General features: G+C 57.9%; 4 protein-coding genes across 4 annotated transcripts in view; 1 reads left to right on the plus strand and 3 right to left on the minus strand.

Moving 5' to 3' along the window:
- The window catches only part of NCLIV_045340 (conserved hypothetical protein), a gene marked incomplete at both ends in the record, with an annotated part of 27,660 nt that extends 20,227 nt beyond the window's left edge, over positions 1–7,433 (plus strand). Inside the window, 4 exons of the mRNA XM_003884083.1 lie at positions 664–1,471; positions 1,996–2,052; positions 2,769–6,344; positions 6,768–7,433. Of these exons, the coding sequence (XP_003884132.1) occupies positions 664–1,471; positions 1,996–2,052; positions 2,769–6,344; positions 6,768–7,433 (5,107 nt within the window). The remainder of the gene's footprint in view (positions 1–663; positions 1,472–1,995; positions 2,053–2,768; positions 6,345–6,767) is intronic.
- A 7,021-nt stretch (positions 7,434–14,454) lies between these two features.
- NCLIV_045350 (conserved hypothetical protein) lies at positions 14,455–17,457 on the minus strand (the record flags this gene model as incomplete). Its single annotated transcript, XM_003884084.1, has 1 exon — positions 14,455–17,457. The coding sequence occupies one exon, from the start codon at positions 17,455–17,457 to the stop codon at positions 14,455–14,457; it is 3,003 nt and encodes a 1,000-aa protein (XP_003884133.1).
- A 2,115-nt stretch (positions 17,458–19,572) lies between these two features.
- NCLIV_045360 (conserved hypothetical protein) lies at positions 19,573–21,423 on the minus strand (the record flags this gene model as incomplete). The annotated part of the gene is made up of 1 exon (XM_003884085.1): positions 19,573–21,423. One exon carries the CDS (start codon positions 21,421–21,423, stop codon positions 19,573–19,575), a length of 1,851 nt encoding a protein of 616 aa, XP_003884134.1.
- A 3,572-nt stretch (positions 21,424–24,995) lies between these two features.
- NCLIV_045370 (putative peptidyl-prolyl cis-trans isomerase) lies at positions 24,996–27,626 on the minus strand (the record flags this gene model as incomplete). The annotated part of the gene is made up of 1 exon (XM_003884086.1): positions 24,996–27,626. One exon carries the CDS (start codon positions 27,624–27,626, stop codon positions 24,996–24,998), a length of 2,631 nt encoding a protein of 876 aa, XP_003884135.1.
- Positions 27,627–27,929: the final 303 nt, after the last annotated feature.

Genomic DNA, 27,929 nt, shown 5'->3' on the forward strand with positions numbered 1-27,929 from the left:
GACATGGCGGCAGCGGAGCGGGCGAAGAGAGCCGAGCAGGCGCCTTGTCGGCCTCGTCGCCGTTCAGCTCGCCGCCGAGAACCAATAGCGGCGTGAAGTCCCCTTTGATCAACGGCGCGTTTCGAGACGACGCGTTTCTGCCCCTGATTTCGCCCGGTGCGAGCGCCTCTTTCCTCTCCCCGGCAGCCCGCTCGAACATGCAAGAGAAAACCAAAGAGACACCGGTCCCCCTCACCGCCGAGGACATCGAACACCTCCAAGATCGAAGACAGAGCAGGAACAAGGACGACGGGAAGCAGAACAGAAGCGAGACATATCTCGTGGAGTAAAGGAGAGAGAACGAGAAGAGGGACAAGCGGAGAGGCACACGAGAAGGGAAGGACGGCGACCATGTCGGGGTCGCATCAAAATTTAATCTTTGTTTCTAATGTAGGCACATGTGTCTATCGGCAAACGAGAAGTATATATATATATATATATATATATATTAACCAGCGTGTACGATCCGCTTCCATGTTTCTTTGACGAGTGATCGATACTAAAAGCTGAGCTATTCATTCTGTCGTTTCACGGTTCGCAGTGGCTGCCGGGCGTTTTTGTGTCACGGCAAAGACCACATAAAGTCACATGGCCTTCCCTTCTGCCTGCGAATCGTGTTTTCAGGGGCGCTCGCGCGGCACTGTTCGGCAAGCTCCGCGTCCTGCGATCTCTCTCTGCGTGTTGCCATGCCATCCTGGAAAACAGCGAAACGTGCAACAGAGACTCTGAGGACACGAGTTGCAGCGCCTTCCAGGCGGCGTCTCCTGCCGCCATCGCCTGTGGGCCCTCTTTGGCCTCCCCCCGCTGCACTTCGCCAGGCGTCTCCGCGCGGTCCAAAAGGGGGGGATGCGCCGAGACAGAGGAGACAGCAGACCAGACAGATGAGACAGCAAACGAACCAAGACAGCTGAGGAGACAAGGAACGGAAGGCGATCCGGAGACGCAGGGCATCTGCGCTTTATCGCCTCCGGACGGAGAGAAGAAAGATGTCGCGTCTGCCGGCATCTCGTGGAGAGACATAAGCAACGCGTCTCTGGGGATTTCGCCTGCGTCCGCCCTGATTCTCTTGGAGCGCATGGCGCAGGACGATCTCCTCCTCCTTCCCGGGTGGGAAGCAGACAGAGACGGACTGTCTCCTTTGCAGGCGTGCATGCAAGGAAATCCAGGTGGAGGAGCGGAGACCGAGGCGGACACTCGAGACGGGCAAGACGACCCCGTGGAGCAGTACTACGCGCGCGTCTGTGGCCCGTCGGGGCCTCAGCCGAGTTGCAGGAGAACGGCGGGATACGAAGGCCAAAAAGGTCAGAGTGCAGAAGGGGAAAGCGACACACTCTTGTTCGGAGACAGCCGAGGGTCCGCCGATGCGCCCACGTCGGCGAACGAGGAAAGGGCCTCCAGGAGCAACGACGGAAAGGCCGAACACGAACAGGAGGTACGCAGGCGCTCCTGTGCTTGTGAGTAGTGACTTCGAGCAGCCGCTCAAACTGCTCGAAGAACGCGAATCATCGACGCGAAGTCTCCTCTCCTTTCTTTCGCTTCTCCACTGAGCTGTCTCCGTCGTCTGTCACAGTGCCGTGCATGTGTGCCGCACGCACCCGTCGTTTGTGCTCTGCTATTTGGACGGTAACCAAACGGTTGCAGCCGCAAATGTCACATGCGAAATATAGGGACGGCGCACGCCTCACAGCCACGGGGGGATTCACAGTGCAAAGAGAGAACAAGCAGACAAGTATGGATCGGGATGGCGATCTTTTCGCCTGCCGACTCGACGCTTCGATTAGTGGACACGTTGAGAGTTGTTCTTAATGCATTCCTCTTATGTGAAGCAGATTGCACCAGATCAGGGGGCAAACGCCGGCGCGGCGGCATTCGCGCTTCTATTTCAGTTCTACCTCCACTGCGGTGCTAGCGACCATCGAGGCAATTTCATGCCGTACCATTCTTTTGTTTTCGCAGCCTCTTGGGGACGAAGCAGCTGACGAAGCGGCCGAAGCTGAAGAGCTCCTCGACGATGTAAGAATGTGGAGGGGGCGTTTTCCGTTCCGCTCGGTGCACCAGCAACCGATTCCACAACCAAAATTTGGCGCGCCGCGACAGAAGGCCTGTCGCAATCGCCACCTCTTGCTCTGGCTCAGCAGCGGCTCCACGCGTGTTTCTCGCTGGTTTCTCGTGGACTCCACCACTCCCGACCGCGTGTCGCGTTTTCTGCGTGTTTCTGGCTTCCTTAAAGCCGTTCACAATGCTCTCTGGTGTTTGGAGAATCCAGCCTCCCCCTGTTGCTTGGTTTGTGCTTTGACCTCTCCTGCGTTCCAATCCTTTCTCCCTGCTCTCCACCATTCCCTCCCGGGAATCTTTCCTCCCATGCTGTTTTTGTCCCTCCCTGTCTACGCCCGTCTCTCTCCCTGTCTACGCCCGTCTCTCTCCCTGTCTACGCCCGTCTCTCTCCCTGTCTCTGTCCCTCTCTCACCCTGTCTCTGTCCCTCTCTCTCCCTATCCCTTATCTCTTTCGTTTCTCTCTGCGCTCCGTCGTTTTCTCTCTCACTCGCACTGCCTCTGTTCTCGGCCTCGCCCCGTGTGCTCGCCTCTCTCTGTCGCTTTCCTCGCGCCCTGTGGCGTTACTCCTTTTGCGTCCCCGATGTGTCGCTCTCGCGCCGAAACCTGCGTTCCACCCCCTGCTTCAGCATTTTCAGTTTCGCCCCTGATCCCTACTCTGTTCTCTTTTTTCCCAGGAAGATCTGGACAGGAGTCTCCTTCGTCTTCTGCTTGAAGGCACCGGCGGGGCTTCGGGTGCGCCGCTGCCTTCCGACGCCGACGCTGCGTCCCCGTCTGCAGACAACTCCGGCCTCTTTGCTTCCTCCTTCTTGGCCGGCGACGGCGATGACGAAGACGATGACAAGGCGCGAGACGAGGACCACGAACATGGCGACCGCGCCGCCTCGCTGGCTGCTCGCATTGTCGAGGGGGGCGTCACGACCCACCTGCTGCGTCTGACGCGTGGTGTGCCGCACCTCGCGAGTCTCCGCATGCAGACGCGCGACTCACACGCGGTGAAACCGTCGCGTTCCTTCGGTGTCGACACACCCGTGGCGTCTCCGTCTGGCCTGGTGGTGAGGCGCCGAGCCTCCGCTTCCACCGATGCAGGGTCTTGCGAGGGAGAAGGCGCGAAGGAAAGACGCGAGCTCGAACGAGCGGCGAGCAACGAAGCTCAAGACGCCACAGGCGCGGTGAAGCGTGGGACGTGTGAGGTGGCGTCCGTTTTGCCTGTCTCTTTATCGTGTGCGCGTCGCCCCGCCGCCCAGCGTGATTCGCCACTGCCGCCTCCAGGCTACCACTTGGTCGATGGATTCCTCGGCGCAGCGAGCGAACAGGACGCCGTTGACCCGTCCATGTTTCCTCCCACTTTCTCCCACGGCAGTGCCGCGTTTGCAGCGTGGGCGCACCACGTTCTCGCGGCCTCGTCCGAAGGCACCTGCCTTGGGGACAATTCGAGGGCGTGTGAGGGGGGAAAGGAAGAAAATGCTTGGAACCTCTCGCCGCCTCCGCTGCCTGAGGCGGGGAGCGGCGGCTTTCCTCTCTGTCTGCCAGAATTCGAAGAGGACCGTAAGTGGGGCTGGTGGAGGGACGCGACGGCCACGGTGCGATTGCATGCGAGCCCTGTCTATTCGCCTCTTCTCTTCAAGGCGCAGCGGGGGTCGGCTGAGCAAAGCCCCGACGATGCACCTGCCGAGGTGAACGGAAGAAAGGACAACGCGCCGAACAGCCAACTGGACCGGGAGGCAAGCAGGCTGTCTCCACGAGGAACGGCGGCCACGGCTGGGTCTGCCTGTCCGAAACGGAGAGGCCAAGGCAACCTCGAAGGCGCTACTGACGACCGCGGAGGTCGCGCCGAGAACCGAAAGCAAGGGGGCGACGTGGGGCGCGAGGCTGCAGGACGGCAGGGCTTCTCCGTGATGGGCGAACGGTGCGCGCACCAGAGACGCGGGCAGGGTACTGGACCCGACGAAGAACAAAGTGGGAAAGGAACAGCGAGGGAGACAGGGAAGACCGATCTAGGGTCCGCTGGAGGCGCGCGCCTTACGTTTATTCATGAATCCTCCTTCCCTCCGTCAGGGGGACCGATCCTAGACAGGGAAGTCTGGCGGGCGTGCCTCCTTGCCTCGGAGTCCGCCGAGGGAGCGCGCGGGGTGGAGCGGCGTGAAGAGTGTTGCAGGAGAAAAGGCAAACAGGCGCCGAGGCCGCCGTCACCGTGGGCAGCAGATTCCAACGCAGATACAGAAGCAGACCGGTCGGAAGCCGGCGGTAACACGCAGCATGATGCATGCACCAAGTGTGGCGCCAGAGCGCTGCATGCGCTAGCTGTCGGCCTCTTGACGCGCCAGGCTCTCCTCCCGATCCTTCCCAACCCTCTGCCTTCGTACGGCTCCCAGGTACTCCTCGAGGCACTGGAGTGGGGAGCGAGAAGAAACGAAGACACACAAGACGGAAAAGGCGAGGGCGGAGACGAGAGACGTGCGGATTGGAGACGCGGAAAGACTTGCAAAGATGCCGTGTCTGTTGGAGACGGGAGAAATCCAGAAGGCGCAATATCGAAGCACGCGCGTGGAACGAGGAAAGGCAAGGCCAGTGCGGTCTCGGAAGAAACAGGGGATGGTCCGGCATCGTTGCCTGCGAATCCTGTTCCTGTTCCTGCATCGTCTTCTGCCTGTTCACAGTGTTGCTGCTGTTGCTTGTATTCGCCTTCTCCTTCTCCTCATTCTCTCGCCGTTCTCTTTCCTCTCCTCAAACTGGCCGCCTTCGTTCTGTCGTGCACAGTCTCGGCCAAGGCCGACGGGCTGCCTGCATGCGCAGCGTTCCACCTATTTCTAGGTGACCCGAATAGACAGGAATACCTGCAGGGACATGCTTCTCTCCAGTCAGACGACTGCCCTCTTCAGGATGGCCCTTCTTCCTCCTCAAATTCGTCGTCTTCTCCCTCTATCCCATTCCGACCTGTTTGCGGAGACGTTGCTGGAGGCGCTGCGGATTCTCGGGGGGACAGTGCGGTTGCGGAACTCGTGGCGAGCCTGCGCACTGCTGCGAGGGAGTTGGCGGAGGGGCGAGACAAGCAGGCAAAGGACGGAAGTGGACAGAAAGAAAATTGGGGAAGCGCCGGACAGGATGAGAGGAACGCCGAAAGCGCCGTGCGAGAAGGCAAAACGCAGCATGAGGACGAGTGGGAGACTGGGAGTGAAGATGACACGGACAAGAAGGACGACGAGGAAGAACTTCTAGGTGCCGCCGTGGGACAGGCTTTCCTTCTGGTTGTCTCTCTTCTCCAGGCGCTTCGATTTCTTGTCGTGGTTCCCGGCGCTCACGATTGGCATCTCGTCGACGCGCAAGAAGCCTCCAGGCGGTACTGCGTTCGCCGTCTAGCAGTCGTTGAGGACCACATTGGAAAGCTCAAACACGAGGACGGAAGCTGCGGAGGAGACGTTGTGCACAGAGCAAAGGCGACGCAGCCCCGTGAAGACAGTGGCCACGTTCAACAGACCACACCCCGTTCCCACGCCTCTTTGTCTCCCTCGTCTCCTCCACCCGAGCGTCCCGCCTCGCGTGGTGAAGGTTCCACGACGTCCTCTCTCCGACAGCGGCCGTTCTTGCCTGCGCGTGAAACGCTCGATTCTTGTTACAGTCGCTCAGGAGTTTCGCCAGTCATTCGAGACGTGTGGGGCGAGACGTCTGGGGACCGCATCGAGACCAGAAGGCGGTTGAACGGCGAAGAGGGAAAAACGCTTTTTCGCGTGTCCTGCGTGACACAAGTGGCGCAGAGTTTCTTTGCTCGGGCGTTCTTTGAAGAGAGACACAGAGAGAGACAGAGGCAGGGAGACCAGATGAGGCGGAGGCACGGGTCGATCGCTCCGGCAACCGTAGACGGAGTGGCGAGCAAAAACACGGAGAGAGGAAAGTTCGGAGACGGACTTTTTTCCTCGTTTGCGCCCCACGGCATCCTCTCGCGACAGGACCGCGGCGACAGTCTATCCAGTGTGTCTCGGTGCAGAGCGTCGGGCGCGAACAGCCCAGAACGCGCCAGGCGACAAAGAGAAGGAACGCCAGATAAAACCGGAGAAACCGGGGTCTGCGGCGAGGAAACAGAGAATAAGGAGCACGCGGACCGATCGGGGAAACTTGCTGTGCTTCAGTCCGACGTCGTCTCCGTAGCTCCCTGGCTTCGTCTCGACGGGCGTGTGCATGCGTCGCTTCTCCAGGTTCTCGCACTTCGGTGTTGGACTCTGCTTACGGGCAAACCCGGGAGCTCGGCAACAGAGGTACGCGCACTCTCTCTGAAGGTGTGGGATCCCAAAATGCGGATGCAAACACCAAATGGATTGCTGTCCAGCACTAAAACAGCTCGCCCGGTGGCACGGAGTCTCATATATATATATATATATATACACCTCGTGCCTGGGGCGAAACACTTAGGGCTGTTTCTTATCTTTTTGCTGCTGTGTATGGGTTTATGCAACGTCGACGTCTATGGTCTTGTATACCAGAGTCCTAGGTGTAGGGTTTCTGGACATGTCTCCGCATGTTCCGGTGGCGAGACATCTCCGATCAACTCGTCGCGTGTTTAATTACACGTATGGTGACTATACACCTACATATATATATATATATATATTTGAGTGTACAGCACGTGTTCTGCTGTAGTGCATTTTTCAGCTCACGTGTCCTGCCTTTCTGGGTTGTAGGTGAAGGACGCCTTGGCGGTGTTGGACCTTGCCGACGTCGCTTTCCTTCTTCAGTCGTGGACGCGGGACGGACTTCTTCGTTGTGCCTCACTCCTTCCCTCTCCCGGGTCTTCGCCTCCATCTTCACTGCCGCTGCTCGCGTCGTCGTCTGCTGTTCTGTCTGGTGATTCGAGTCCCGGTCGCATTTCCTCGGTGTTTCCCGACTCATGCACCCCCGTCGAATGGCTTTCTACAGCCGACCAGAGGAGGAAACGGCGGCTTGGTGTCTCGGTTGCCTCCCTTGGCATCCGCGCGTCGCCCGAGTGCACCCAGACAGAGCGCGAGAGGAAGAAGCGAAGGCGCGGAGGCGAGGAGACTGGAGAAGGGGAAGGCACCGAGTGGCTGCAGAGGGGCGACGCCTCAGAGTCAACCGCAGACGGCCATGGTGACAGTAAAACCGGGGGTATGGCTATCCACTCGACGAAGACGAGAGAAGAACGACTGGTGGACCGGAGAGGTAAAACGACTGCAAGAAGACATCTCGAGCCTTTGCCTGTGTCGGCCATTCGCCGCGTTACAGAGCAGGCGCAGGCTCTTGCCCTCCACGCCAAGACGCTCTACTTTCCAGAGCGAGCTGAAGACGTCCTGCCGGAATTCCGAGACTTGCTGCTTCCTCGCGCTCTCTAAAGAACGGGGAGAGACCAGTGATGAAACTTAAGGGACAGAGAAAGCTCAACGTGGGCAGCGTGCACCTCAAGCACTGGGGCGGGAGTTTGTTGCGCGAGACGGAAATATCAGGTGTGAAGCTTTGTCGTTTGACTCCGACGCTTTTCCGCATGTGAGAACAATGCAGTGAAGCACTTTCTGAGCGAAAGCAGTGCGGGAGGCATCAGCCCATTTCCCAGTCTCTGTTTGGTGCTGTGTCTGGGCGTTGTGCCTCAGCGGATATTCTTTTTTCGGTGAATACAGTCTCTGTTTTCAACCTTCACCCGTCGTTTCATCGCGTCATCCACGTGCGACTCTATTCTTGATTCCGTGCCTTCCCTTATATGTTACGCAGGTTTCCGATCGAGCTGTGTGTGTCCGTACAAGACTCGAGCCTCGGAAGAGCCTACCCGGCCGTCGCGTGTTTTCACGCGGCTGCCTGCGCGGCCGTTCCGTGTGCGAGGCTTAAGCTTTTGGCTATCGTTTTGCCTTGCTTGTCCGGTCTCCGATTGGCCGTAAAAAATGGGACCCGCGACTTCACTGGCGGTTTTTTCCGTTCCCCCCCGAATCGTTCGGGATTGGCAACGCGCGCTTGGCAGTGATGAGCTTTGCGACTCAGCGGTTTTCTTAGGGCTGTTCTGGTGAATGGATTTGACCCGGGACCGCTTCAGCACTGTACACATTTGCGTTCAGATTAGGTGTTCACTCTTGGCACTTCCAGTTGGTGTAGCGGGTTTGAACCTGATGGGGCGCGACACCGCTGGCTCGGACGGTCAGGTCCAAAATGAAAAGAAGGCTGCCTGGCGTGCACCTGGAACCAAACTGTTAGTGGGCCTTTAACAGAAGCAAATAGAAATACACTTGAACAAACTGTTACACGGCCTACAAAGTCGCGGAAGTCTGCAGCAGACACGCTTGCTGGCACTGGATTTTGCAGTTGGATTCTCTGCTCACACCTGCAGCGTGGGCGCGAGGCCTGGCACATTTGTGTTTCTCTGGGCATTCCTAGACTGTTGCGGTTCTCTTGACGTGTAACGATAGCAAAGGAGTGCTCTCCGCTATATATATTGCGGTGGCAGCCGAACGCTCTAGTAGATATTTTTGAACGAGCCTGTCGCGCTAAAACGGTGAACCGATTCCCATCGTTTGTAAGCGTATTACGTCTCGACACTACAAGTGCAAGTTTGCAGCATCACGTTAGGCAACTTGCAGAAAAAAATTGGTAAACAGATTCCCTCACAGAGAGAAACGCGGGCCGATCATCCTGTATATGACAACGGCAGCTTCGGCTCGAGTTCCCTCCCCACCATGTCTTTGCGGGCTAACTGCAAAATAAGGTGGTATTCCAGCAGTTTGCTGTTTCCGGACGCTGTAGCGTAATGGTTGGCCCGCGAAACGAGAAGCTGGCACGAAAAGGAAGCATCTGCGCTTTACACCCTCCACTCAATCGCATATTTCTTCCATTCTCTCTCAGGCGCCATTTTTTCCTCGCCTAGGATTCGGTCCTTTTTCCCTTCCGGTGTATATTGGGCAAGAGGTTCGAGTGTCCCGGGGTTCGAGACGAACCTAGGAAGATCGTGGGGCATGTGTAGCGTGAGGCTTAGGGAAGACGGTGACAAAAGAAGTTCACTCCGGAATCTCGTTTGCCTGTGTTGTGGCTTTTCTTCTTACATGGTAATGTCAAGTGAACCGTCATGCGCAGACTAGTGGCTGCTCACGTTTTCATCAGGAAGAAGCTCGCGGAGCCTACCTCCGCGAGGCTCTCGCTCGATCTTCTGTGGTGTGTGACTAGCTGGCTGGTCGACACGCCAGTTCGACAGGGTTTCTGTGCGCGTTGTACGTGAGGGGATTTCCTCGTGCACTGGTTCCTTTAAATCGCAGCATTTTCGTCTTCCTCTTGTTCCCTGCTTCTCCCGCCTCTGTGTTGCCTCCGTGTTTTTCTCTGGCAAGGGTCGTCGCGTCTCGCTGTCTCTCAAGCCCTGCGCGTGGCCGAGTCACCACTGTCGCCTCTAGGAACCAGGAGACAGAAACGCAGTGAACGTGGCTGTGTTGGCCGTGCTGTGTCCACTGCATCTTCTTTCGTTGAGTCGAATCCCAGAGCTGCATTCATGAAACGAGTTTATTTCAGGCGTTGTGACCAGGCCACACCAAGACCCACGTGCGTTCGCATAACACGAAACCTCCTGTGAAGCGGGGAAGCCTGTCGTGAAGTCATTTCGCCATCCTTGTTCGCCGTTCTTTCGCATTTCTTCCCTCTGTCCCTCCTTTCCATGCATGGTGCTTTTCACTTCTGTGGTGCACGGCAAACTCACCCTTCCTGCCGCACTCTCCAGTGAAACGACAAGGGGAAACGAGTATCCCAAATTTGCTTTTCGGGTTCTGTTTGGCGCTACGGAACTGAGGGTAATGCAGAGACACCCTACTACGAGCTCCTCGCGCTCTTGGCCCCTTCCGCCAGCAGCTAAGGCGACCAGTATGTGTTCGCTGTGACAACCTCTGTTGCCATTTCAAACTGTCACGAAGTCCACTTTCATGGCTTCCTCTTCGATTCGCCAGAACAAAAATTGCCCCGAGCATGACGAGCCGGACAGAAGTTCTACGGCGGTCCCATCCGTGGCCACCCCCCGCCGTCTAAAAGAGGAGATCAAACGGAAAGAAACTGCGGGAGATGCCAGCGCCCATCTCGACGGCACTCGATCAGTTCTGTTCGAGCCATTGTCTTCTGTGGGTTCCCTTTCCGCTAAAAACGTGAACACGCCAAATAGTGTGAGCGCCTACGCTGGGGCTGTCGCTGAGAGTCGTGCTCCTCATTCTTCGATCCCTCCTGCCTCCCGCGTAGTCGTCGGCAGGTGAGTGGTTCCATCGTCTACATCCGTTTCTTCGGCAGCACAGAGACGCTCCAGTGCAGACAGAGTTGTTTACGATCCAGTGGACGCATCGGGACAGGACGGCGAACGGCTGTACCAAAAGAGGCAAGCGGCTCAAGTGGTTAGCAACTCTTGGGTAGTGGGCGAGACTGTGAGTAGCCCATCAGCCAATTCTGCTGCAATGGATAACGGCTGCGACAGTCCAGAAAAAGGAGAGCCCGGAAACCGTCGAGATGAACAGACCCCTAGCGCTTTGCGGTCGGCTGATGTGTTGTACAGCGACAGCAGCAATCGTTCTGTTCACGCCGACACTGAAATCATCCGCCTTTGCAGAGAAGGGGGACTCTCGCGTGCGTCCCTTCCTGCAAGCGGAGCACAGGGAGCAACTAGGGATGCGTTGTCGGCACGAGAAAGCGAGAAAACAGTGCCTTACGCGGACGGGGTTTCGAGCGAAGGTCGAGCAGAGAGTCTGCTTGCGGGAGGTTCTCTGTCTCGTGCCGGCGCGTCAGACGTGGTTTCGGATGTGAAATACATGCCTACAGCTATTGAGGGTCGTGCCACTGAAGCCAAGTGTAAAGCACGACCGCTACGGCGCTCGGTCCCCATCCTCGAAGGAGACACTCGAGGCTGTCGGCTGGTCGGGATGGCGGCTGCAGCTCGCGCGAGGAGAATCGAAAGTGGAAGTCCAAGACTGACCAATCCTTTCATGGCGTGTTGTGGCGGAGAGCAGAGACCAAGCAGGGTCGTTGCGCCGGGGGACAAAAGCAGTGAATACGGTCATTGTTTCACCGATATGCAGTCTGACAATGTAGAGGTTTTGGTCTCTGAAAGAGGAGGAAGGGGAAGGTCGACGTCTCCGCCGAGGCAAGTCTCGTCCCGTGGTCATGTTCTCGTTGCTGCACGGGCCGAAGCTTCGGGAGAAGTTGAAAAAGACTTCGCGGGCACAGGCCTACGTCATGCCGCCCCTCCCTCTGCTCCCCAGCCTCAGCTGGATTCTCATTTCGCTGTTTCGATTTCCACACATCTCCCAAATCACGGCGCCAGCGAGCGAAACGCTGCACCAGCTCCATTGCTCTTGAAAAGTCCCGAGCCATGCGCGTCATCTCAGATGGCGGCACGGCGAGTAAGAACTCCAGTCGTTGCGCCAGAGAGCCAAACCTCCGCATCCAGACGACAAAGAGACAGAGGTTTTACAGGCTGTCTCAATTTCCTCGCTTGGTGCGCGCAGCCATGTGGAGTCACCTCGGGGCCTGGAGGGAATGAATTTGTTCTTGGGCCTCCTCGACTCCATAGGAGACGCCAGTTGCCTGTGCATGTCGATGCAGGAGACAGTGACGACGGCGAACCCTTCGCGGCAGTGTTTGTCGTCAATCATACAGAGACTCGGCCCTTGTCGGTAGACCACACTGCCCCGCCTGCGGGAAAAGAAGAGAAACCTGGCGAATGTTTGGACAGGGACGAATGGTATGGTGTAAGATCAGATACGTCGAAGACACTTTCGTCTTGTGCATCTTTCGCCTTTGATTTTCCTTGCGGAGGGTCCGGGATTTTTTCACGAGGAAAAACAACACCACTTGCCAACGGCAAACGCGGAGAGGCCGGCGAAGGACAGGGCAGCAGAGAGAACGCACATTATAGGTTTTCGGACCCTAGTCAACACGAAGAACCGAGGAGAGGCTATCAGGACAGAGCCTCCTTTTGTGGTTGGGGTTCGCCTGGGGGGGCGGCTTGCGGGGGCGACGGGACAGACAGAGCAGGAGACGCAGCTGGGAGGGAGAAAGCTGCGGGAAGAGAAAACGTCAAAGGCTGTCAGCCGATATGCATAAGTAGGAGGGAGGTTTGTCGCTACAAAGATGAGGCGACAGGAAAATGCTACATATACGAAGAAATTGACGAAGGGCGGAATGTGCTCCACTATGTCTGGGTAGGCGACCTGGCACACAAACCAGAGAAGGACCATGTGGTGTCGTCTAGATACTACGCAAAAAGAAGGAACACAGACGCAGGAGCAGCCGAAAAGAGGCCTACTGTCACCGTCTGCAAAATTCGAACCCTCCCCTTGTCTGTGTTGATGTCCTCCGCACACCGGGACACAAACGGTTTGCGAGGCAATCGGGGTCCGGAGGTGGATGTAAGAGCTCTTGCTCGTGACTAGTCGCAATGTGGCGTGAAGGAACAGTGTCTGTCGTGTTCTTCGCTGTTTGCTTGTTTCAGACCGAGGCAATGCATGGACAGCCTCGGGATCCGGAGGCCCGAGCGGAAGGCAGTTAACCGTCTGGGAGTGAGCGGAAGAGCGGAGAGAACCGGGGAACGGAATCGCCGAACGAGCAGGCAATTGCGGCAAAGGATACACAAGAAGAGAGGAACAGGACGAGAGAAGAGATGGGCATCTTTGGAAACGCTTAAAAGCGAAGAAGTGGTGTCCGTATTGAGGGCCACTTAGTGCGTCATAGAGAGAGACGGCTCGGCGACAACGTAGTTCTGTTTCGTTCCCGCTTCTGTTCGAGAAACATGCAGGTCACCAGCTCCGCGTATCGGACTCGTTTGAGGGAAGGCTGAGCGGGACGTCTTTTCCAGGGAAGGCTAACGTTCCCTGCTGTAGGTCACCAAGCCCGTTCTTCAGAGTGATCTTGCCAGATCTATACTCAGTTGCTCTTTCTGCCGAGTCATACAGAAACGTATCGTCGCGAGGGAAGAAAAACGTGCACCAGGTTCCCTATGTTTCTCCTCATCGGGCTTTCTCGTGGATTCCAACCGTCTTTTGATGCGATCCATAGATTTATTCTGAAAGAACAGCCGAACGTTCCATGACTGTGCTGTTCCATGTAGCGTGCTGGATATTTTGCCGAGGGGTAGACGAACTACAGGGAGGTCCTGGGTGTCTCAGACGTTTGAGTGATATGCGCCTCTTTTGTGTATTTCTACTACTGTCCGCTTTCCGCTCTTCCGGGAAACCCTCTGCCCACAGGGAGACCACGGCATTTGCGGGGAAGTCACAGAGCCTGCACAGATCGGGCTTCTGTCACTGTCACCGGGGCTCCAACGGAGAAGCTGAGGAGACAGCACAGCTCGTCCGTAACATACAAAAAATGTGTGTCTGACTATATAGAGAAACGTAGTAGCCTCGTAGCTCGAATCTCAGTAGCCGTCTCCTCACCAGAGACCTCTTCGTATGCCCTAAGAGTTCAGAGCCGCGTGTTCTGGGTTCATATATATATATATATATATATATATATATATATATTATCTTGTGTGACGCTCCTAGGCCAGTCCGGTTTTCGCTGTTCCAGCGGTTGGGGTTTTATGTAAGCGTAACCGTAGATGGGCGTCTTTCGAGCAGCGTTGATACACACATGGATATTTTTGAACGCGTGTGTTTTGTCAGCTAGAAGGAACTCCTCATTCACCTTTCACGTTTTCGCTTGTAGAAAGCTCGGTGAGTGGCGTCGCAACCTGCTACCATTTCCTCCCATAGATCGATCCTCAACTTGTGGCGTGCGACTGTGCTCTTTCCCGCGCTACAAAACTGAGAAGACTCCATTTTGGTATGGAGCCTTTAACGGAAATGTTGCCACTCTGCGCGGCGACCACAGCCACTACGATCCGGAGGCCTGTCTTGGCTGTGTGTGTTTCTTCGAAAGCTGGTACATTCCGAAAGAAGTGACTCAAGATGCTCGTCTATGCTCATCTCACTCTCTCTGTCTTCTTACCCTTCTCCCTCTTTCCCGTCATCTCTCCCTGGTTCCCTCACTTTTTCTTCCCTTTTGACCCCTCGGCATCGCACTCATTCGCTCTGTCCTTGTTTTCGACGCCTTCCCCCTTCATCACGCCTTTTCAGTTCCTCTCACTGAGACTCTTACTTTCACTTTCGTTCACCATTCGCCCTTCCGCCTCCTCTCTTTCTTTCTCTATCGCTTCTGACTCCACCAGTCCTATCTCTCTGGACCGCGTTAGTTCGTGGAAAAGCGAGTTCCGAACCCCCAATATAGATGGGTACAAAGAAGTTACCATATCCTCCGTACAAAGCTGGCATTACGAACAGACGGATCATAGCTAGTCCATGTATTGTTACTATCACATCTCTCTTCTCGCTTTTTTCTCTTCTCCCCCTTTTTCTTCTCACCTTTCCGTCTCCTCTACTTGTGTCTTTCGCCCCTGTACTCGCTACAGTCAACAACAATCGTCCCTTTTGAGGAGACGGGGTTATCGTCGGGGAGCGCGAGACCTCGCATGTCTGCATGCGCGATAAGCCACTGCGTTGCTCGACTGAGCAGGCGATACATCAAGGGTGCTTCTTCAACTTCGTCAAGTCCCTCACCTTCGCTATCATCGCTTCTCTCCGGTTCCCTCTCTCCGTCCTCCTGGTGTCCATTCGCCTTTGTCTCGCCCGCTTCCCTGCGCCCTTCTCCCCTTTCTTCTGGTCTCCCGTGTTCCTCTCTGTGCCTCTCAGTTTCCATCACGTCGTGTCCCTCCCCTTCACGCGCATCGGCTCTCTGGGTCGGAAGAACAATGTGAAGATTCGGCAAAGGCGGCACGGCGAGTCCCCCCGCCCGTCCGCTCTCGGCTTCCGGACACAGAGGGCCATGACCTTTGGTGTCTTCGCCAGGCTCTGCCGTTGCTCGTGATGCTTTCGCCTCTGCACCCGTCTCTTTATCCTCTCTGTGCAAAGTGTTTTCCTCCTCGCTCGCGCCTGTCACAGGGACACTCTGCCAAGACCCCAACTCACTGTCCTCCTCCAGCCTCGACCGACACTGGGCGCTCCCTTGCCTCTCATCGGGGCGCGATAGCGGCGCGCATGCAGCCTTGCCACTGGCTTGTTCGTCTTCTCTGACTCTCAGCCCACCCAGATACGCCTCCGCCTTGGCCACGGCGCGCTTTGCCTTCTCTCCCAGGGACGCAGACCATGTGAGCAGACGCGACTCGCGAGCTTCGGCAACCAGGGAAGAGAGAAAGGCTTGGCAGAGGAGAAGCTGCGCTTCTCCTTCAGAGTGGGTATGAGGAAGGATCGCGTACACGACACCCTGAATGAGGCCAACTGGGGCCAGTCCGAACGAGTAGCTATCCTGACACATCGGCGGAAGGCAGGCTTCCAGGTCCCCTCCTCTTGTCCAGCACTCGCTGGCCTGGCACGCATCAGGCGTGGACGAGACAAGGGAAGAGGGTAAGACAGATGCGGGAGCGAAGGGAGAGGCAGCCTTCCCACCCGCGAGGTCCTCTTCTCTCTTCGCAGGCAAACTCTTTGATTCCTCCTCCGTTTTCGCCTTCTCAGACTGCATGTGCCGATCCCTCATAGGCCGCCGCGGCGCGGGAGCGTTCCTCGGGGTATCCGCATCTGCTTCCAACCAGCAGCTCCCCGCTGGGATTTTCAGTTCCACGAAAATGTCTGAACCGCTCTCGGCTTCGCCTTTCTCCGTCGCACCTGCCTCGCTTTCGCCGGCGGGCTGGAATGAAAACCACCTCGCCCTTTTCCCCTGGTACGCGGCGGCGAGAATCTCCTCGTTGCAGCAGTCGACAAGGTGCATCAAGAAATCGTACGAAACGTCGCAGCGAAACGGCACGCCGTTCGCGTCCACGACACGCGGCTCGCCAAACACGAGAAGCTGCTTCCTCAGCGTGGGGTGTATCGACAGCAGGGAACTTGCAGAGACCCGAATCACGTCGTGGGCCACCGCCACCACGCGCAGCAGCAGTTTGCACTTGGAATCCATCGGGTGCCGGAAATAGACCAAATCGCCTCGCGAGAAAGCTTGCACTGCCCACGGCGACGCCAAAACAAATGTCCCCTCCCCGGCGTCTTCGCCGTTGTCATCCTGCCGCTCCCGTGCGCCTCTCGCCCCGCTATTTGCGCTGGCGTCTGAAGAAGCCGCCTGCAGACTGATGGTCTCGTGTCCCGGGAGCGACAGCTCCGCAGGCGCTTTCTCCCGAGACACGTCGCTGCTGCCTGGCGTTTTCCCCTCGCCTGCACTCACCAAGGGGGGGGCGAACCCGTCGTCCCCCTGGTTTCTGCTTTCGGCGTCTCCTCCCCTCTCTAGGATCTCTCCGTCTCTGGATTCCCTCGCAAGAGACTCCACTCCCGAGCCTCCCTCGCTTCCGTCCCTCTCGCATCCTCCCCTTACTTGAGTCCCGCCATCCGTTCTTTCGCGCTGGCCCTCTGCCTCGCCTTCTTCTCGTGTCTCCTCCTCGGGCTCCGCCCGCTCGCCTCGAGGCAGCAAGGAAAGGCGAACCGCCACGCGGCGCTCGGGATAGACAGCGAAGAGGGGCGTCTCCTGAGACAGCAAGAACAGGACGGGGAGAGCGAGAAACGCCGAGCCGACAAGCCGGCGCATGAGCTGAGACAGAAGCCGCTTGGTTCCGCCAAGCGACGGGAGCGAAAGCAGGGGAGGCTGAATCGCATGGCGCCTCGCAGACTCCGGGGATGCACTACAATCCCAGGACGGCGAGGCAGGGCGCGCTGTCTCAACTTCCTGTGACACGCCATGGAGGCGAGCAGCGGAAGAACGCGGAAGCGAAAGGCGAAGTGGGGCGACCAGCAGAGAGGGAGAAGACGACGCGGTGAGAGACAGAGACAGCGGAAAAGGGGAGGAATCGTAAGACGGCCGCGAGGCCGAAGCGGAAGCATGCACGGTGCATGCGGAGAGGAACGAACGGGGACTGTACGCAGCGGCGAAGTTGCAAACTCTCAGGAAGTGACGGGGGAGGCTCGACAAGATACCACGAAGGGAAGGCACCAGACTGTGGCATTCTGAAGATGACGGAGAAGAGACGCCAGCTTGAGTTGGAAAGGAGGCTACCGCTCGACTCCTGGGAGCGGAGACAGCTCGGGCGACTGGAAGGTAGTGTGCATGTGCCGCGTGAAACGCGGGTCTCTGCCGCAGGGCGAAACCTGTTGTGGCACGGAAGCTTGAGGGCGGCCTTTTGGACCCTGATACAGACATGGCGGATTCTGCATACGGCGGCCGAAGACTACGGAAGAGGGCTGGAAGAGAAGAAGGAAGGGAGGAAGGACAGGAAGAGGGAGGACACGAACAAAAACACGCAGGAAAGGAAAGCAGAGAAGCAGAGGAAGCCGAGGGTGTAATTTGGGGAGAAACGAGAGAACTACAGCAAGAGCACGGCACCAGAGGGGAACTGCGTGACATCGACGAATTGAGAGAGTTGCGGAGACACCCGAGACAAGTCGAAGCTACACCTGGAGTCGGGTCACGTCGCGGCGCGACTGTAACATCAGATGCAGAGCTGTCTCTGCATGCACACTCTGCGAGTTTTCTTCTGACGAGGTTCCTTCTTCTGGGCATGCGGAAACACACAGGAAAGCGTGCCCCGCCGGTGTTACAAGAGAACCTGCCGCCTCCATGGGCCCTCAGAGGAGCGAAAAGTGATGGCAGCGGCGCCCGGTTCATTTTGAAAGCCGAGAGTCGTTCCATACATGTGTCCCCGCCTATGGAGAGAGCCTCCGTTGGAAATGTTAAATTTGCATTCTGAAGGATATTCACCAGCAAGCGACGCGTTTGCGAGACCGCAGGAGAGACACACGCCTCCTCAGCTGCGGTGTTGTCAGCCTTCCAACTCGGAAATGCCTGCAGCGCTCGGGAGGTCTTCGGACAGCAGAGATTGCATGAGCATTTTACCGCAATTCTCCAGAGAAAGCAGGCGCGGCAGCCTGAGCGATAAAGGTTCGTGACGAGAAAAAGAATCAGAGCGGGAAGGCAGATTTCTTGCACCGAGGCCGCGGCCGTAGCAGTCGCCTCCGTCAGCGCGCCGGCGGAGGCCGCATCGTGGAAACCTCCATTCCTCGAGAAGGACAAAACGAGGTAAATCGTGGTCCCCACAGTCAGTAGAAGGAAAGTAGGCCTGCTGAGAAAACGGAGAACAGAGTACGAGAAGCTCGCCACAGATGTGCGAGGCATGCAGTAACGCGAAAAGGCCGACACAATTTCTTGGGGCATGCATGCGGCTGCGCGCCGCGAGACGCAGACCAGTTCCGACGGTGTCCCAGCTGCACAAAACAAACAATTCGAGGCCTCAGATTCTCGGGTCTCCCTCCGTGGGAATTGGGGAAGATCACTGTGCAGCGAATGGTCTTGAGCTAAAAAGAGTGTCTTTGGTTTCCCTCGCGTTCGGACAGATCCCTAGAGGTGACGCCAGTTGCGGTACTGGAAGGTGCTCGTAGAGTATACTCGTTACCGCGTGTTCGTTTGCCGTAGATCAGTCGTCTGCGGTTGGTGGTATCTCCAGCAGATCGAGGCAGAGAGCTAGCGGACCAGACAAACCCGCCGGAACCTTTGTATAAAGTTTGAACCTACTTCACGTGGTAATCGCAGTGTAGGCCTGCCGAATATGTGTTTGTGCACGAGGTCCAACGGGGTGCCCAAGCGATCTCCGACACACTCAGACAAACCCTAATCTTTTACCGCAGCAGAAACGTGGCAATGAATTGGCAGAAGCGAAAGCCAGGTTTTGACCCAGAAGTTCGACACAGAGTAGTGGAGAACGCGAGACCACTGTACGTACAGCCCTGCAACAGAGAGGCTACAAGCACGCAACTAGATCGGACAGAGGTGGTGCATTGTCACTAACTCTTGCAGTCGAGGACATCTCCACGAGTCGTGGAATTCGGTTTTTCTACATTTTTGCCGAAAGGCTTCTGACAAGAAAAATTTCCTGAGAATGCGCAGCGTTTTTCGCTACGCCTTTTGTCGACAGGGTGTAGAGCCCGTCGTTTCCTAAGTCGAGGGTGTGATGCGGGAGGAACCAGGAAACGAGGAAAGATGTTTTTTGAGGGAGAGGCTTATTTGGGGCGAAGGACCCGAAGTAGGCAAAGGTTTACGGCGAGGATGATACCCTGTCTAGGAAGACACTGAACACTCCCAAAGACGGAAAAGCAAACAGACTCGCTCAGCTTCTAGTCCATTTGACGTGGAAGCAAAACCGAGGAGACTAGGCAGTGAACAGAGAGCGCGAAATGCTGACACTCGCGGTCTTCACGACTGCAGCAGCGTCGCAGCTGAGGAGCGCGGTCGCTCACGGGACGTTGTTTGGGGTGTCTGTTCTAGGACACAGGAAGGCACACGAGGCCAGGGGAGAAACACCCACTTCCAGAGACTCTCCTCTCGCGGCTTTCTTTCAGCCTAACAGAAAACAAGGCAAACTGGGCCCTCTGATCTCGAGTCCCTGCGTTGTCTTTCCCGTCTCTGGTTCGTCTCCCTCTCCAGGCGATTCCGCCGCCTCGAGATCTGCGGGGGCGGATCTGGAACTCACCCATTCGCTTTCGAGTGTTCCGCTGCGGTTGCTTCATTTTCAATTTCTGTTTCACCTGGACCTCTTGACTCGTCCCTGTGCACGCTTCGCGCACCGGACCCGACGGTGTGGCTTCGCGTGTCTTCCCTCAGTCGAGTTGAACTGCGAGGTTCTCTCTCAGTCGTGTCGCCCGTCGCCTCTGCTTCCTTTTCCACGGCGCTGGCTCGGTTCTCCTGTCTTCTTCGCCTCTTCCTACCGCGCCGCGCTCCCCGCCTTCTTGGTCCTTTTCTACGGCCTTTTCTTCGGACTCGCCTTCTTCTCTTTTTCCGGGCGTGCGCACTCGCCTTGCTCCGGAACGGGCCGTGTGACCAGACGGCGATGACCAGTGTAACTGCGAGAAGGAAAAGTTGCGCGCGGCATATGGACCGGAAGCGCTTCTCGCGCTCGGCCGCTCTGCGCTTCTTGGCCGCCTCTGCCGTCATCTCCAACTCGTCTTCGGGAACCCCCTCGATCAACCCTTCCAGGGATCTGCCGCCGGGCAGCAGCCCCTTTGCGCCAGGGTACCGAAGACGCTGGAGCACACTGAAGGCAGCTACGTGTTCGAGGATCACATCAGGATCCTGCGTTGGAGATCCGAGCCGAGGCTGCGACACACCACTTCCGTCCACGTCGGAATCCCAGCCTCGCTCGCCTTCTGAATTTCCCGCGTCCCTCCACTCGACCTTTCTCCAGAATGCACTCGCGAGTGTCGCCGCGAGGCTGCGCGTTTTGTCATGTGTCGCTTCACTGCCCTTGGCGTCAGCAGAAACCGCGCTCTGGAAAAACTTTGACCCCAGACCTTTGGACAGTCGAGGGCGGATCTGTTCCCGAAGGCGCTGCACAATGAACAGTTGTCGCGCCAGGGGGTGTTTGAACTGCCGTACTTCGGCCTCCGATATGTCGAGTGACTCCGGCGCCAGCATGGAGACGAACTGGTCAGCGAGTTTCTGCAAATAGAGGCCGTGCTCGGTTTGCGTGAATTCTCCGATTTCCTGCGAATTGAACGCCACAACGAAATTCTGAGAGGACAGTAACGGCGGGTGCGTCCATTCAACCAGTTTGTGCGTGACGTCGGCTGCGTGGAACGGGTCTTCCTCCCGGTTGGTCCAGAACTCTTTCCGGACGAACTGAGGGAGGAATTCGACGGCCATATCCAGAGGATTTAGCGAGGGGAAGAGAAACTTCCGGTGGGGAAAAACCGCGTTGTAGCCGGCAAGGATGTGACCGAGAAGCACGTACGGAGCCGCGGGTCCGATTTGTGCCTTGTCTAAGACCTTGAACGAAACGCGGTTGGCCTTCTGAGACAAGCGTTCGACCACCCGATTCGTTAACCTAGCCTTCAAGAGTTCCGCTGGAGTCCCGGCGAGTAACGGCCGAGCAGGGGCGCCACGCAGCGAAGGCGGAGGAGCCTCCTCGGGGGGGGACACCGAAGACGGGCCAGGCGTTTGGGACGAATCGCCTAATCGAGGGGACGACGGAGACAGAGGAGACTCTGAAGGCGACTGCTCAACACCCGTGGCAGGGGTGGGCGCCACGGCGGGAGGCCGAGAGAGGCTTTCAGACGCAGAACTGGGCAATGGCCGTGACCGCGGGCCGGAAGGAGAGGCTGCATGCGGAGGTGAAACAGAGGCCGAGGAAGCAAGAGGCATAGGGGTGCCGTCGCGAGGAGACGCCTGTGACGAGGATGCATCTGCCTGGGGACTTGCCGCGCGTGCCGGAAAGGGCCAGGACGCAGCAGGGGCAACCCACAGCGGAAGGCAGAGGAATCCAAGGAAGAAAAGAAGAAAACACGGGGAAGGGCGACCGACGGAAAGACGCTCCACCTCCATCTTTTCGCAGGGCCCGAAGAGAGAGACAGAGCGACACAAGCGCGAAGGGTGACACTGCGCTGACGAGCGTCCCTAGATCTCTTCGGAGCAGAGCGAGTCATAACGGTGAAGACCACACAGACGGCCACAGAGACAGCCACAGAGAGACGGCCGCGAGAAAAAAAGGCGCAAAGTTATCGAAGGAACGGGGGAAGCCCTAGCGAAGTCCCTCCATCCTTTGTCGGTATCGAGTTTTTTCACTGCTTTTAGACTAGCCGGCGCCCTATTTCCTCTCCTCAAGCCGCTCCACAACCCCCGTAATGAGGCGCGATCGTCAGGGGTAGGCGAGGTGAGGTCGTTCGCCGGAGGCGACACCGAGGAACAACAGACAAACGGAGAAAGAGAAACCCTCGTGACATGCGCAGGTAAGCGTGAGGAAAACCCGGGAGATGTGCGAAAGGAGCCTACAGGACAGACAGGGGAAAAAGGCTCATATTCGCAACCCTGTATCTCCCGCCGAACAGTCCAAGGGGCTTTGAATCCCGTCAGGCTCCTCCACGCTTTCCTGTTTCTCTGCTCTACCCCAATAGGAAGTGTTGTCGGATCTTCTATTGGCAAGCAACCCGCTTCTGTTTTGAGGCATTTTGCCTCGCTGTAGGTGGACGTAGACCGGTACGTGCTGACGAGTCGCCAGGGGAGCGCTGACAGAACTGCAAGCCGCGTCTCGCGGATTTCAGCAAGACCCGCCTCCAAAAAGAAGCAAGTGTTGCCAAAGGCCACTGGGCTGCAAAGGAAGGGATTTAACAGAAGATGACTCGATCATATTTTCCTTTCCTCCGCATAAACCCCCCCCCCCCGTGCCGCCTTGAACTCGTCGCCTGCTTTCGCCGCGCAACGCCTCCTGGGATGATGATGGCAACAGACTCGAACTTACAGACTGGAAAAGGGTTATGTGGATAGGCTAACCACCCGACTTGCGCCCTGAAGGAACAGCATCATTTTCGTTAAGTGAAGGCGGGGCATTTCGAACAGTTTTCACCGGGGGCCGCTCGTCTCCAAGAGGCGGTCCGAGCCGGCGCCCTCAATTACCTGGCGTTCGCGAAGCAAGTTGCCGCGCAGGCACAGTTTCCCAGAAATCTGAAGGTGGAAAAGAAAAAGGAACGCAAGCGAAAAAACCCGGGAAAGGTACGAAGAAGCACGAACGGTGCATGTGAACCGTTTCTGAGTCCCGCGTGCTTCACTCTTTGCTCGTACGTCTCGTGCTTCCGGGACCGGAGACCCGCAGCGTTTCAGTGAACGCAACACTTCCTGAAGCTTTCTTCTGCAACAACCCCCAAATAATCCACTTTTTTGACTGGTGCCTTCCAGGACAGGGCTTGCAAACCGCTGGAGATCTTTTACCTCATATTCTGCAGAGGAGAGCAGCGAAAGGCGTGGCAACGCGCGCCGCGGTCCAGTGATTTCGTGTGTCCTGGCTTACCGAGCGTGGGCTGTCCAAGAGGAGACACAGAGAAGAGAAAGCCGGCGAATCGCGAAATGCCTCCAGATTCGAAACGGGGAAGGAGCCGTCCATTGCAGCACTACAACACAGAGAAAACGCGTCTTTCTTTGCCACGCGCCTTGTGGAGCGACAAATAAGGTACCCTGGCTCGGAAATCCTTTTCCTCTGGGGCGGTCCAAGACCCAACTGATTCTGTCTTGATGTGTCGCAGTGAGAGGAGGACAACAGTTTTGAGGCGACTTTCTGGGTGAACGCGCGAGAACGAAAGGCTCATGCAGTGCATACTGCTAAGGAAACGTGCGCTTCACGACGGAAGCATGGAGTGTTCTGGAGAGCGTCTCACCTTTCCGTTCTTGGCTGATTCGCCAGCGTTTAGGCTGCATTTCCAGTCGACGAGAGAGGATTCGGTGCGTAAGGCAAATGGCCACTGCCGGTCCTTATAGGCTGGATCGCTCCATTCCGACGCGGTCCGATCCTGATCTGAAGCGCGCGAAAGCTCAGTGCTCTTCTGTTCTCCACATTTTCTGCTAAGGGGAGTTCCACTCCCACGCACTCGGTGTGGATACGGCTGCCAGGATGCAACGTAGAGCTGCACATCGAGGCAAAGGCCGCATCGACCTCAGTTTCGCTGGCCTTCTCTCTGCATGTTGTACGAATGCTCAAGTCTCAGTAGTGGGAGTGTATCGTGCGCGGCAACTGTGTATGGAGGCGACGGATCTTCTGCTCTGTTTTGCCTAGTCCTCAGTGACTCCACGGGCGTCGTTCACCGCCCCTTCTCCGTGCCTTCAGAGAAGTGTTGGATTGAACGTTATCCAGCTGTGTCGGGCTGCTTCGGTCTTTGTTCCGGCCGATCGCGCAACACACACAACACCATTAGACAGGAGAACAGGAGCTGCGGTTTGCAGAACGACAGCCCGCGGGGCTCCATCACTCGCTTGTTGCACGTTCATCGGCGGCAATCCCCGTAGATACCACACAGCTCTGCGCGGCAGCATTCCTCAGTCGGAACTCCGCAGGCCATAACGTATTTCCCTGGAGCGCTTCTTGGTCGGGTAGCCCATGTGTCATGTACAGCATGAAATCAGGTGTTCGCCGCAGTATATTTCTGCCTCTCGTTTTCTACTTCGACACAAACGCCACACAAACTTGTGGCCAGGCTCACACAAGGCCTTGCGTCGCCGCTTGCCACGACTTCCAGAGGAGTCACGGCACGAAGCACCGAACTGTGTCGATCCTAGCAAGGTGACAAGGCTCAGATGGCGGTGACTGTGCAGATCCCCCAGTTCGATGAATGCGAGTCGTGCTTCCAGGGAAAGGGGTGCTCCAATCCTGGATGTCACTATCGAGGCCGATCCGTGTTCGTCCTTCTGCCGCCATGTCTCTCTCTGCAAGGAACGGCTGCGCGGAAAGGCTGTCTCCAGTTTAGGGGCGCAGGGAGGAGAAACTTTTCTGTCGCTACAGCCGGGGACGAAAGGAGCGGACGAAGAAGTCTCCGGGAAAAACAAAACGGTATCGAAGTTTTGTTTCTTTCACATGCATCGCCAAAGTTGGGAATCTCTCAACAAGAAATAAAGATATCTACTGACGGAAAGTCGCACGTGTGCCCAACCGTTTGCGTGTCCAAACAACTTCTTTCAGCCAAGGTCGACGGGAGGCACCCAAGTGTGCAGTGACGCAGCTCGGCGTTGCTCGTAAAACGCAAGCCTGGCACTCTCTTGCTAGATCACCGGACACAAAACATAGAGGCAGCAAGACGGTGCAAAACCGACAACATATGCCCGGATGCGCTCTCTTCAAAGGCAGCGCAGCAACCTGCATCCGGGGACACCCTGTTCGGTCTTTGCGCCTTTCGGTGCCTGCTTCCTCCGACAAAAGGAACACAAGACTTGCATGAGGCCCTCGAAGGTCATCTTCCCTCAACGCCTCAGGCAGTTTAATCTCGCGTGTCTTTCCCTCTCGCGTCGGGGGAGATCAGATCGCGACGGTGCCGGCGACTCAGCGGCGACGCCGGGAGAAAACGTCTTTCCTGTCGCTCTCTTGAGCTCGAGTCGAGAGTTTGCGGTGACTCCTTCTTCTGGTCCTTTCTGCCTACCTATTTAATCCTGTAAAGGAGATGAACTCCGTTTTCGCTCTCAACTACATCACTGACTGCGTCGACTTCGAGGTTCAGCGCGGCCTCGACAGCCTCCTCAGGGAGGCAAAAACCGTTTCCTTCCTCGTTCTCTGCCGCTTCACAACCGTTTTCCCCGCCTTTAGAAACCCAGCCCAGGAGGCCACGCTTTCGACTCGATGGACAGTCGGAGAGCTCAGCGGCGACTTCACCAAACTGGGTTTTGTCCTCTTCAACGATCTGACGAACACTTTCGAGTGTGCTCATGGCGTCGGCGCGGGTCCGCGTGACGGGAAACCCACCTCGCCCTATGTGCTCCTCTCCTTTTTTCGGCCCTTTCGCTGAAGCGGCGCTCTTCCATACCCCGTCTTCCTTGCGCCTCTTGAACTTCAAAAGAATGTGAGAGCAGTAGACCTGGGCCTTGCTCCCGCTGTCTGCGCCTCCCTTTCCCCCGTGCCCGTTTCTGCCCTTCGTCAACGCCTCCGACGACTCCGGAAAATCGCTTCCTCTCGCTCTGCCGCCCGTTGCGTCAACGCTTCCGCGCGTCCCGTCCGCCTCTGCTCGAGACGATTTCGCCGCCTCGCTTCCATGGTTCGACGCGAAACCCTCACGAAGGCGTTTGGCCGCAGGCGCGGCAGACGCAGCGTCCGTGTCTTCGCCGCCCTGTCTCTGGTTCCGCTTCTCAACGAGTTGCTGTTTCTGCAGCAGCAGCGCGCGTTTCTCCTGAAGAAGACGCTCGTTGTGTTCCTTGATGACGCGCTCCTTATGTTCGAGAAGTTCCTGCTGCGTGCTCAACGGACTCTCTTTCTTGTCCGGTCGATTTTGCCACAGCTTCTTCCTGGCCGCCATGTCCATTCTTGGCTCGGTAAACGGCCTCGCAGGCTTCTCTGGTGATGCGCCACAGACGGCTGCGGCGGGGTCATACCCCCCGCCGTCTTCTCCGGCAAACGGCGAGTAACTATGGTTTGAGTTGCTGCCGCTGTCGTGTGCGAACGGATGGTTCGGAACGCTCCCGTCTGCCTGCGGGCCGGCTGAAAGAGCCGGAGAGAAGGAAGAGTAGCCCGAAACACGCGGAGACATTGACGGGCTATCTCCCTCCGCGTACCGCTCCCCCCCGGGTGTCTGTGCCCCCGAGTTACTGCCAGGCCAGCCGAAGGCGTGTCCCGGAGCTGCCTGCGTGTAGTACGCATTCACGCCTTGTCCCCCCCACGACCCCGCCTGGCCCCCATAACCTGACGGCTGCTGGCCTGGCGCTGCCCCACCCCAGCCGGCGTTCTGGAACGGCGCCTCTGCGTCCCAGCCTCCGTTTGCCTGCAGCCCGTCGCCTGTCCCGTGGCGGAAACGGGCAAACTCTCCCTGGCCTCTGCCATCCGTCCCCGGCGAGGAAAAGCTCGCAGAGTGCGACCAGCCAGAAGCGCTGTCCCACCCCGACACGCCCCCATACCCCGCGCCTGCGAATCCGTGGCCTGCAGCGCCCCTCGGGCCGTCGGCTCCCCTACCCCAGCTCTGCTGCCCAGGAGCCGGAGACGAGGCGCCCGGTGCATGCGGAGGAAAGTAGTCGTCTGCAGGCGGCGGAGGCGGCACGGGACGCGCCCCTGCCTGGTGAGGGCCGCCGTGGAAGCCTTCGGTCCCCGGCCGCGAGCCGGGCGAGGCGTCGGAAGGCCCATGGCCCTGGCGCCGCGTCGCCTGTTGCGAAGCCGCGGGCGGGTGCGGGACATCTTCCGTAGAATCCCTGCCGCCAAAAAAGATGTAGAGGCGCTGGGAAAAGCCGAGCTGGACTTCGTCTTCGTCCTCGAGTTCAGTCTCTTTCCCGGCGGCGATCTTCCCGCCGTTCAACAACGTGCCGTGCCCACTGCCCAGGTCCCGCAAGGTGTACGTACACCGCGCCCCCGGCCCGCCTGTCCGCCGGATCTCGGCATGCAGCCGCGAACAGCTCGGGTGCTCTGTGTGGATGTCCGCTTGCTCGCCCCTGCCGATGATGAGACGGTCGCGCGGAGCGATCTTCTCGAACAAGACCGGCAGGCAATAGATTTCGAGGCACGTCCCCTCCTTCATCACCTTGATGTGGGAGAAACTCTGAACGGGTTTCCCTGCGACTTGCGCGTCAGGGGCTAGACCGATCTCCGATCGGCCTGCGGCCGCCGCCTGGGCAGCCTTCTCCGCAACCGCGACTGCTGCGGCGAACTTTGCGTTTCCACCGCCTCGGCCAAAGGCCTTCGCAACGAGGGCGGCGGCGCTGGAGCTCGTGACTGCAGTCGCCGCTCCGGGGCGACCGGCTGCCATCTGCAGGACTCCGACGGCGGGAGGAGAGGCCGGAGACGCGGCGGGAGGAGCGGAAGCCGCAGAGGCGGTCGCCGCGCCGGACAGAGAAGGCGGCAGCAGAACGGCCTTGTTCTGGGTGCTCATCGAATGGAGGGATCCGCCAGCAACGAAGGCAGAGCACGCCGGAGCGGCGGACGCGGCGGTGCCGGGCGCACCACCAAGGCGCGCCTTCCAGTCGGAGTGCTGCCGGGTGTAGTGACTCTGCGCCTCGGACACGTCGGCGGAAGGCGCCCCGCTGGGGTCTTCGTCGATCGCCGAGGACGGCGAGTCAGGAGGAGACAAGTACCGCATCCTGGAGAGCGTGAGGTCGCAGTGAAGAAACGCGAGGGAACAGGAGGGCGAAGGCGCAGCGAAGGCGCACAGGAGAAGAAGACTGGGAGGGGAAGATCCCACGCAAAACGTGGACGGCGGGGGACCGTGACGCCGCAGAGGCTACCGGGAGAGAGCCGCCAAGCCGGGGAAACCCAGACGAGGCGGGAGAGGAGAGGTGAGCCTGGAAAAGACGGCATGCGACGGAACCGAAAGACGGAGAAGACAGCTGGAAACCGGTGGTTCGGTCGAGACGGGGGCAGAGAAGAACTGAGAACGACAGAG

Source organism: Neospora caninum, chromosome X, assembly GCF_000208865.1.
Source record: "Neospora caninum Liverpool complete genome, chromosome X".
Classification (NCBI taxonomy): domain Eukaryota; phylum Apicomplexa; class Conoidasida; order Eucoccidiorida; family Sarcocystidae; genus Neospora; species Neospora caninum.